At 33.7% G+C, this 12024-nt stretch overlaps 1 protein-coding gene across 1 annotated transcript in view; it reads right to left on the bottom strand.

The window, feature by feature from the left end:
• Window positions 1-12024, bottom strand: part of CHM (CHM Rab escort protein) — a 73640-nt gene that overhangs the window by 8348 nt on the left and 53268 nt on the right. Inside the window, exons 10-13 of the mRNA XM_052813448.1 lie at window positions 9167-9271; window positions 8224-8287; window positions 7189-7285; window positions 2680-2772 (exon numbers count right to left, since the gene is read on the bottom strand). Of these exons, the coding sequence (XP_052669408.1) occupies window positions 2680-2772; window positions 7189-7285; window positions 8224-8287; window positions 9167-9271 (359 nt within the window). The remainder of the gene's footprint in view (window positions 1-2679; window positions 2773-7188; window positions 7286-8223; window positions 8288-9166; window positions 9272-12024) is intronic.

Below are 12024 nucleotides of genomic sequence, written 5' to 3'. Positions count from 1 at the left end.
ATTATTAATTTATGTTTATCTATGCTTACTGAGGACTTGTACTGTGCTCCAGTACTCATTATGAATACAAAATGATCACAAACTACATCTTGCTGCTTCATCATCTGTACCTTCTTGCAGTTACTTTGCACATTCTTACAACCCCTCTGCGCACAGGCAGAAAAACCTCTGGGAAGATGAAGGTCACTTTTTAACAGTGCAGAATACAATAGAGGAATACACAACATAGATTCTTAGCTTAATAGGTACTATTTGTTTGGCATATTTGCTGTCCCCTTTTTGGTATTTTACCTCCTCTAAAATAAATGAAGCTTGTAAAAGACCTTGTGAGATTTACTTCTTTCCAAGGAAGAAACTTCTAGATAACAACGGCATTCAAAACAGTATTTTAAAGCAGTTGAATTAGAAAAAAAAAAGAGATAAATCTATGCTATTCCTTTAGTATCTTTTTATAACTGTCAAATATTTAAAAAAAAATAGGTGCTAACCATACTGAACAGTTTGAAATCTAAATTAAATTCATCAGCCTGTGAAAGTCTAAGCCTTAATACAGGGCAAGATGCTCTTTAATATATTTAAAAGTTCACATTGCTCATAAAAGTTACTTCTTCCTCATTTAGGCAGGAAAATGAATGGAGTCCTCTTCTCCAGGTGACTTTGCCTCTTTGACCTGCCATGGCCCAGTGCTCACTTTATCTGGTGATTCATTTTCAATAACTCCAACAGTATTTGTTCTGACATTTTAATTAAAATACGACCACTACCTCATCCTGATGATAAAAAGGCCTATGTGTCAGTGAAAACTAGCTTTTCAGTGCCTCAGTGCACCTGAGGACCCCTATGATCACAGAGTTTCTACAGAAGAATTTCAGCCAGGTCCTAAACAATATATCATTTCAAAACTGGATCACTTTTAACATTAAGATTAATGCCACCCCCCCAAATGATTAGAAGACACTAAACTGCAAGCCAATCTTTTCTTCACCAATTGAGTCTTTGAAACACATGGCACTGTCTTGAAAATTTAAGATATATGTTAAATATTAAAAGTTGGAAATTAGCAGGCTTTAAATTAACAAATAGCAACATGAAAAGTGTTTACAGCTCTCCAATCTAACAAAATTTTCTACTTACAAACCCTACCTGTATTCTACATATTTGTTTTGTAAAGGCACTTGTATTATAAACATAGTAAAAAATTTACATCTTTGGGACATCAAAGATGCCTTTCCTGTAAGCAAAAATGAAAATGCATAGTATTTAATACTTCCTGTTAAAAGCACTCTGTTGTCTAACAAAAACAGTAAGATATTTCCTTTTTAATTAAAAGGTAGAGGAAAAAAATATGTAAAAACAGAGAAGAACACAGAAAAACAAACTTGTGAAAAGCTAACTCAACCCTTCATGAAACACTGTTCTTGGTTACACAGCCCTGAGAGGAAAGAGAAAGACTGGCCACATAAATTACTGCATTTATTTTTTTTTAACAGGAGGAAATTCTACCTGAATTCATGTTATGCTTCATGAATGAAGCGTAACAGTAAATATTATAAGCAAACCAATTATAAATATTATAAAATACTTCCACATCTAACCAACTTCCCTATATACGAACATGAACACTTCCACTGACAGCTAAGTATTGTTTTCTCATAGAAGAACTATGATTTACTGTATTTAAGTATGAGCACACTACATTTAAAAATGCCTTGCCAGGGTTAGAACACAGCAACACCTTCTATGTGCACACTACCAATTCTATGAGCATCTAGCAAAAATAAGATTAAATTCAAGATCTCGGGATTAAATTTCAAAGAATTCTGTGGAACTAGCTCAAAGTATCTCAGGGACAATTTCTTTCTAGGCAACAACTGCTTTGTCAACAGCTGCTTTCCTCTGGGACTGCGAAATTGTCCATCTCAAGGTCAAAGTGCATGAAAGTAGCTGGCAAAGGTTTCCTTGAATTTAGGGCCAAATAGTTCATTATTGGAAATTACTGGAAATCTATCTTCCTGATAACACTGCAGTGTGTAACAACTTTATGCTTCCACTGCTTAAAGCAGAATCCAGAGAATTTCAACTAAAAACAGCAAACAAGGAAGCACTTGAAGAAGACAACAAAAGAATGAGCAACAGTCTTACAGTGAGAGAAGGCAAAAAAACCCTAAGAAGCTTATAGCACTGAGCACATCCGGCAGCTGGAGGAGAAAAGCAAATCACTAACTTTTGGGGTTTTGATAACTTTTGTTAGGGATACCCAGGTGATAGAAATCACTAAAAGCAGGATAGCGTAAAAAAACAGATTCACAAATATTTCACTTCATTACTGCACCTTTGAAAGATATGCTGAGAAGCAAATATGTTTCCATGAAAAAGATAGTGTGAAAAATCAAAAAGGTCCTAGACCCTTATAGCCATGGTCCTTGTATAATGAAGTTAAACCACAGCTGAAGAAGACTTGGAACATTAGATCATGTAATACAAAAAACCTGACATCTGTCTAATCAATCTCATTCTCAAAATAGATTCCTTTACTTTGAAATGTTGATATCTAAATAGCAGCTCACCATATGTTGACTCTGATGACAGATTCAGACGTTCAGTAACAGATACTTTAGTTACAAGGGTAAATTATGTTTTTGCAAAATAATCTCTTAATACTTTGTTTATTTATTTTACCTTTTTCTGTATTTAGATTGAATAACTTCTGTACAACAGGCTCTAAATCTTCCCTAGCAGTTCTAGTTGATGGACAGGTTAAATGGACTAAATCTGTTAAAAGAGAACACAAACTAATTACTATCACCAATACACAGATATATAAATATCATTTACAATTTTTAAAAGGCACAACAGGCTTTTAGAAATCACTAATCTTCACACAAATCACTTCCTTTAACCCAGAGTAGTAATGTATTATGGAAATACAGTGTATATACACCACACAGAGAAATTTTCTTAATACATCTCATAATTATCTCTCTCTTCCATATATGTTGCTAAGATGAAAGTAAAATTTAACATCAGCAGTGCAGACAGAGAGAATGCCATTCTATGAAAATGTGTCTACTGATACCAGGAAAAGCAGCAGCAAGAATCTGGACAACACATTGTATTTGCCATTAATAACCTCTAGAAACCCCAAGTGCATTCTTATCAGTGTTGACAGTCCAATAGTTCAACAACATACTAAACCCACAAATATGACTACTTTCATCAACGCTCTCCTTTAAGAGCTAAATTGGGACTGAGTGGGAATTTGGAAATTTGGCTACTCACAGTTTAAGTCTGGCTGTACAGGAGTAAGTAGGAAGCAATCTTTCTCCACTGAAGTAAAAAGTTTGAGCAAGACTTCCATTTCTTTTATCGTACTAAACAGTAAATAGGGGATGAAGTGAATAGATGCATGTTTTACTTTACAGCTCAAGTGGGCTGGCCATTAACTATTTCTCTCCAGCCACATGGAGAATGAAGAACACTGGGAACACTGTCATGTTTCGACAAACCAGAGAGAATTTAAAGATAAGCACTGCTGAATATCAGAGAACTGTGCTGTGATGTAAGTTATGACACATGCAATCCCTTGGTACAACATAACAAAAAAGCTCTACAGCATTTTATTCATCCACCTTCTTATAGGATGGGGGAAAGAACAGTTTTGTGTTCGGGTAAGGGTGGAATTAGGTTAGGTGGGCCAGTAAGGATTTCTGACAATTTGCAAAACTGATTTCAAGTACTTGATTTCAAGAGGTGCTCTGTACACATCAGAAACAAATCACAGAGTACAGCAAACCCGTACTGCAAAAAGATGACATGAAAATATTTTGGACCACAAGAACACATTTGTGGAACTACATAACTGATCAAAATTCACCTCACAGCAGGGGCAAATCAACATCACGAAATCCAATTTTGTATTTGTGAAAATTCAGTTTTGCTTGAATACTGCAGATTTGATATTTAGATTTCTTGCTAATGTACTTGTCTTCATGAAAATAAAGTTGCTAAACAGATTCCTCATGCAACATACTATTCCTTCATTTGTTCTGTTTTGCAAACTAGTGAAGTTGCTGACTCCTTAGAAGAGATAATCACTTGATGCAGCTCTTGACCTCTTTTCTGTTCCATTGGTCTGTATTCAGATACAGAACCAGCTACTCTGCTGCTTTATCCCACCTGATTTTACATCCATTCATTCAGATATTTAAAACCCTCATCTTAAAGTTTTTTATAAAACCACCTTAACTGACTCATTTGCTACTGAATAGTTGTCTGGGAACTTACCAGCAGAGAAATATCTGTCAGAGAATCATGAAGAAGTTTAACATATCTTTGTACGAAGTTTAAACTGATTCATTTTTTCTTCATTACTGTACATTTCTGATCAATTCAATAGCAATGTATAGCTATGGTGTTATTTTAAATCCATATAACATTCTTTTCTCTCTGAAATCCAGCTATATTTGTGTCGTTATTTGCAAGTACATCATAGGTATCTTGAATGATTTCCTGGCTGCAGCTATGCCACAGTAAGTTTGACACTGACTCCAGGCGACCAGAAATTTAACCCTTCATGCTCCTCTTCTTTCAGCTTGCACACACAGAAATTATATTCAAACATTAATACCCATTTTTTATTTAACCAAAACCAAACCTTCTGTCTAGAAGGAGTATGTACTAAAAAAAGTAAAAGAAAACAGGTGGTGATAATGAAAGTCTCCCTGTAACCTTAACTAAATGTTTACAATCCCAAATGTTGTAATACCATCTATTCTTTCCTCAAAAAAACCAGCTATAAATCACTAAAGTTCACATCATTTACTTTCTATAAAATCTTTTTTATTATCTTTAAGGTTATAGCTATGAGTCACAGTCATCAGTATATATTTTGATTATAGTTGATTTACTCGAGTATATAACTGCATTAGTTACAGTGGTTGCCAACATTTGTCTTCAAGTAATTCTTCTAGCAAGAAGAACGATGAGTTTAGTTCATGATTTCATCATTACAGTCTCAATTTTTAGGGCAAGTGAAGGAGTTTGGTTCCACTCAACTGGCATTACAGATTATGTGCCTGTCATTTATGCAGTGTGATCAAAGAGTAGATGTATTTGTATACTTATCTTAAATAATTGTTTGACGGAGAAATCACTCAGGTTAAAACCCATTTACAGATAATGATGTAAAAGTTTTTTAAAAAATTATGAATTATGTCCCATAACTAGAACTGAGCTATACCTAATATAGAACTATATTATTTCAATACATGAAGACAAATTTCATGAAGGAACGTAGTACCTTCTCTTCTGAAATGAAAAGAATTTATGGAGAAAAGTAAATAACAGAAACCTTAATTTTTCAGCAGCACAGAAATTCTCATGAAACTAATAATTTACACCTACTTGAACATCAATCCTTTAATTTCACTTCCTGCTATATGTATTTTGTAAACCCTTAAATAAAGTACATCAGCTATTTAAAGGATAAGTATTAACAATATGCTTTATAGCACTAAGTTCTTAATTACAGGTTTGTTTGGGGTTTTTTATTAAACTTTGAATGACTTAATCATTTAGTTCACTCTTTCATATGCAAAGAACTGAGTTCAAGCCTAGGTAACAGTAAAATAAATTGGTTATTATTACAGTTACTTATTTTTGGTTAAAAAGCATTAGGTCAGGCAACCTCTAATTCTATGTATCTTCCGTAGTGTCCCAAATTGGTATTCTAATTAACAGAATCCAGAAGAATTTGGAAAGAAAAATAAATACCCAGTAAGAACATTTTGTTGGTCATCTATTTCAAGTTCACATAAAATACCAACAAGAGTCATAAAGCTCTGTACATAGAAAACTGTTAACGGAAATACTGGGATGTCCCTTCTAGAAAGGTGATCTCTGTGATATTCTTAGAATTAAAGAATCTAATGCAGTAGATGACAATAACAAAGTTCTTATAAGAATTTTTATAACTGTACCTCAAATATATCATGATGCACTCCTTCCCTCTCCAAATCTCATAATGGTACACAATCCCACCTCTACCAAAACTTTCAGAAGATAAAAAGCCCCCAAACACAGTGTACTTCAGGTACTTCAATTTAATAGTTCAGCTAAGGTAATCCATTTTCAAAAAAACAAACTAACGACAAACTACCAGTAAGATGTGCTCCAAAATATTCTGCCAGAAATAATATTGAAATATACTTGATGCTGGTACTGAAATCCTATCCTTATGAAACCAAAACTTTGTGGCACTTTTTACAAGGCCACAGAGTCCTACAGCATAAAGATTCTCTTAAATTTCAAAGGCAGTCTGAAAACAAAACAAAACAAAACAAAAAGACCCCACATGCATCCATATTAACCTAGATCCCACCTTTTTGCTTACAGTTTTTTTCAGAAATGATTTGAGAAAATACTTTGGGTGGGTTTTGGCCCTTTAATTATAGTGGTAAGAGAAATTCTTGGCAGAAAATTTTACAAAGAAAACATTTCTAAGTTAAAAAAAACTTAATATTTTGACTTGAAGACTGCACAGTCTTAGCTAGTTGCAGTGGAGAAGAAAACAGTCTGCTAGAGCTCTCCACTAACCTTATCTGCCATTCTACTAAATCTTCAGTTGTCTTAACAATCTTGCAGAATAAACAAAATGTGGAATTCTAATACTTTTTTTATCTAAAAAAAAAATTAATACAGCAGTCATATCAAAAAGCTCTTTGTTGGTGCTATTTTATAATTACGGTACAGTAAACAGAGTATTGTCCCAGTACTAATAAGACTACAACTACAACTATCAAGCTTATTAGGCACCTAAGTGTTAAAAGGAACATTTGACATGCGATCCATTTGGAAATAGAGAACAATATATTTCATTACCATGACAATCACAATAAGAGTTTACATAAATAATTATCACCTGTAAATTTAACAAAGATTGAATGCAACAAGAATCTTGTAGTATGATTCCTAAGCCATATGAAGCAGCACACAACTGCTATAGAATGAAGACAATGGACTACTTCTCTCATCTGCTGGTAACAGTAACCTACTACACACTGTCTTCTCAGGTAATAGCCTGGTCATTGTGCAGCAGAGGAATGATATGCACATATTTTAAATTTTGTTTCAGAGGTGATATAGTCAAAAGGAAAAATATAGTTAAGATTACATATACCCTGTACTTACAAGTGTCCTTCATGCATGTCATGGTTGAGGAACACAACTCAATGACGCAAACTGCCGGTTTTCCTAGATCCACTGGAGGCACTGTCAAAATGGAAACCTATCAAGCAGAAGGAACAACTTATATTAAAGAAGAGTAACATGGAAGATGAGGCAACCAAAACAATTCTGAGTAAAGGTGAAAAATAACTGCAGACAGTTATACAATTTTGTTTTCTGGTTTATTAGTAACAATTTGTGCAATCAATCCTGCAGAATTTGAGCATTCAAGAATTTCTACCCAAGTCAGCAAGAGCACCTTTGTTAGCAATGTCTGCAGCTGCCAAACAGAAAGAAAACCTCCTATCACAGCCTTTTCCAAAAGGATGACAGTTTAGAAACTCTGATGGCAAGAGACTGCAAAATCTTTTTTGAACACTGGGCAGAGCACTGTTAGTTGAGAATGACTGGAAGACTTTTATGCAGGACTGCTACTAGTAAGACTTAGGAAGAACAGACTTGTCTGTCATATATGTTCTTATTTTGTAGATCCTATTTAACCTGTAAGAATACAGGAACCGTACAGAAGAAACACTTAACACAGATTAATATCCTTTAAAATTAAGGTCTGCAAAGACTGACGAAGCAGAACATTTAAAGAAGGATCTGAAAGTGTACAATAAGAACTTCAAACAGTAAAAGTGAATGTTAAATAGAACAAGGGAACTTTTAACAAAGTTCAGACAAGATAAATAATTAACGGTTAACAGAATACTAAGAGTAACAGTTTATCACAAAGCAAGCAAAATAAACTACCTTAAAGACAAAAGCTCAGAAACTCTGTTAATATAGTGCGAACCAAACAGGGAAACCCAAGCCATGGAACTAAACTGAAATAAAATAAAATTCCTAATAGTTTTTATAGAGACTCACAAATTAAACAATTAGCAGTAGAAACAGCTGACTAAAAAGCTGGATTCATGCAGAAACAAAAGCCTGAATTAATTCCTGCCAACTTACAATTCATAAAGAGATAAGTGATACAAAATTTATACATACCTGCTGCTCTGAATCTGTGTTTAGTACAGACTCATCTGTAATGAGCACTGCTCTGGAGATCTGCCTACAATTAAACAGAACAATTCTGGCATTTCACAAAAACGTAAAAAGTAGCAATTTGGATTCATAGTTTTGGCAATACCAATCTAAACATAATACTGTGGGAAGGCTATGTATGATTGTTAGTGGGATATCTTGCCTGTTGCTGAAGTAGGAACACATCTGGAACACTAATGTAGTATTTTCAATGACCAAAATAGATGATGAATAAATAAGCCAGTGCTGTTATGTAAAACAGCTGGAATATCCTTCTGATTTTTTTAAAAAATCTTTTGTTTATCTGATCAAGATTAGTAGCAGCACATTACAGGACTTTTTATGTTCCAAACAGCACAGGACACTTTGGACTAAGGGGAAATATACTAGGGTGGAGCTCACGAATTGAAGTTTCTAATCCTCCATTGCCTATGATTATTTCTGCACTGCACCTACTACTACAGTTTTTCTAATATCTTATCTGCAGTATTCTGAAGACAAAGGCAGCAGCATATGTCCAATGCTTTTGGCAAGAACAACAAAAATCAGAGAAAACAATGACTTTTAATATTTTTCTAAACCTGACCAAATTTCAAGTGAGAACAGCAATAGGCACCTCCACCTTCCCAACACTTTTAAACAAATATGAAATCCTAATGCACTTAGAGCGATTGGATTTTTTATAAGGCAAAGGGGAATATGATTTAGAGGACAATTTAAGAAAACCTAAAGATAGAAAGTATACAGTATGCCCTGAAGTATATAGAAGACGACAAAAACTATGCACAGAACTAAGCTGTACTGCAAAGGTAAAGCAGGAGACAATTATCTCTTACGTTTAACTTGCAGGGTACTTCATACACTATTATTTAAAGAAATTTACTATGTTTACTGTTTTATCACATACCTGTAACACACATTTGTGCATACGCTCTCTGAAAGGTAACTATCCTCCACAATAAAATAATTAGCACTTATTCTTTGTCCAAAATGATCCACAATAGCTTTGCATCTGTTTAAAAAAAAAAAAATCAAACCAAAATAAGATATTTAGATATAAGGTAACAAAAGCATGTGTAAGTTTTCGAAATTGAGTTATATAGCACATCATTTATATCTTTCAAATAAGTTAGTTACACATTTAACAGGTGAACCCCTGAAACAACTCAACTGAAATTGATAATTAAATCATAAACTTACACATTCTACCTGGTATATACAATTTTTTACTTGCAATGCAATTATAGATAATGATATTGGAACATTAATAAACTGGTCACTTTATAAGGAAAACTAAATTTAAGCTAATAACACTGGCATTTGATTGTACATGAAAATGGCATACATTTCTTACTTCATGATACATGGAAAAGTAATACTGTGAATTATTTTGTAGGTGCTACCCTATTGCAGTGTTATTTTTCCCCAGTCAGCAACCTTTACCAAAGACAAGTTTATTTTGACAATAATATTTGACAAATTAAATGGCAAATTAACTTAAGAGATGGAAGGAAAAATCCCTGAGAAATGTGTGCATCAGACTGTTCCTAGAGAACTTTTCTGAGCTTCTATATTTGTGACTAAATGCACTATTTATCTCTAAATTACACAAAAAAGGATTAACTAAGCCACATTGCTTTAAGAGCAACACAAACATTCTTGATAGATACTGTTTGTCTTTGAACATATACAAATTCTAACCCAAACATGTATTAGTCTGCCTCAGGCAATTCTTGAAAAAGTAAAAAAACAATTTAAAAAAAAAAAAAAAAAGAAAAACCCAAGGACCAGCCTTGCCCCCCCCGCCCGCCCATCTTTCTGAATGCAAGCAGGTCAAAAAAAAATGAGATTAATTAAAAGTCGAGACATTGCTACAAAAATTTTCAAGATTCAAGTGTAACACAACACACTAACACTCTTATAAATGGGACAGAAATGAAAACCACAGGAAAGAAGCAATTCAGAGAGCTTTAATGAGAACAGGATACAAATTTCAGATTTTAATGGGGAAAGATCTCTATTAAAGAACAAACTTCAGACTTATATATAACATATATGAAACTAAATCATATATATGAGACAAATAAAAAGGAGGCTGCATACAGATACTAACTAAAAACTTCTACTGCTGATTCCTACATGCCATGATCTGTGTTCTATTTAATTGTACATAGTCTCCTCAAACTGAGACATTGAAAACATTTTTAGAAACTCCTAGAGGTTTAAAGAGCACCTATCTTAATGAATGCTTTTCCTATCTAAAGTGCAAGGAAAATATGTGCACTACAGTTTCTTTCTTTATAGCTTGTTTCCATATCCTAAGAGACTTTAAGGCTTAATACTGATTTCTAAAACAAGATTTTAAGATTTTCTACAATATCAGAACACTTCCTGTAAAAATAAATAAAGCAAATTAGCTTTATTTAACTTTTGCTTGGTTATGAAAGTTACTGCATATTTTTTTTTAAATTAAATTCTTCTGAATCAGTATCTCAATGTTTCAGTCAATTTAATATACAGGATTCAAACCAGTAAATGCTCTCTCGCACATTTACACACACACACACACATGTGCGCACACACAGGGAAACATCAAAAGAAACAAAAGGATGCCCAATACAGAGATCCCTTACAGATTTAAATGTGTTTTATCATAGTGCAACATTATTCCTGTATCAGTAGGTATCTGACATGCAAGTTATGCCTTATGAACAAACAGCATTTCCGTAACTTCAATTTATTCATTAGCTTCTGTGATCAAAACAATCTATAAAACTAGAGATGAGAACCAAACCTAAATAAGTAACAGCAATCAGCTGCCACTAGCTTTAGTAAACCACTTGCTTCTGCAGTGTGAAATGAGAATGGAAAAAGGGTGCATGCAATGCTTATTTACAAACGTAAGAGGTTTATGACAATTAAGCATGTTTTTATAACACTAACTTCTAACGCTGATTTCATAGGAACCTGGATACTACATATATACCTATATTCAAATTCAACAGATAACTTGAAAACAGTAATTAAAAGAAGTCTAATGGTACAAGCATTGTTTAACTTTAAACATGTATTCTTCATACAGTTTCAACCACATTCTATTCAACATGTGTTTCACTTGTAACTTTAAGAAGTTTTTTCCTAATGTTAACCTGATTTCATTCTCAAGCACTCATTTGAATACTGCAAATAAACAAGGAAGTCAAGCTGCTACAGTTCATTTCTAATTATAACCTTTCTTATTGTTTATGAAACAATTTCCCCTGCCACCCCCCTAAACATTATTGAAGGGGAAAGGTTGATTAAATGTCATGTTGCATCACTCAAAGCCAGCAAAAGCAACTACACACTTTTTATTTTCCTGCTAAGTGTTGTTTCCTCTCCTTTGTTCAGGACTAGCTATCAGGTCATATGTTTGATAAGATTTTACACAGAAAAAGAGATAGCGCTTTTAATTTCAGTCTCCACTTTACTTCAAAGGATGATGCTGAGAAAATTTCTTTCAAGTACTGCTTCCAAATATGGAAAACACTTATGCACTGACATTATCAGGTCTCTGTCATCTGATATGTGTTGGGACAATGAATCATACAGAACCCTCCATTGACCTTCTTTCAATGTGTCTAGATAAAAGGATGAAAATTAGAATCCATCTCCTTGCAGTGCCACGAGTTATAAATGTACTTTATAGGGCTCATTATCCAAACTAATGGACTAAGGGCGACATCCTTGAAATGGACTTACCAGCACTGACAAAGCCAGTATGCA

The sequence above is a fragment of the Harpia harpyja genome, chromosome 18 (genome assembly GCF_026419915.1).
Source record: "Harpia harpyja isolate bHarHar1 chromosome 18, bHarHar1 primary haplotype, whole genome shotgun sequence".
NCBI lineage: Eukaryota > Metazoa > Chordata > Aves > Accipitriformes > Accipitridae > Harpia > Harpia harpyja.
The sequence above is the reverse complement of the archived record's forward strand: the minus strand, read 5'-3'. Positions and strand labels throughout refer to the sequence as shown.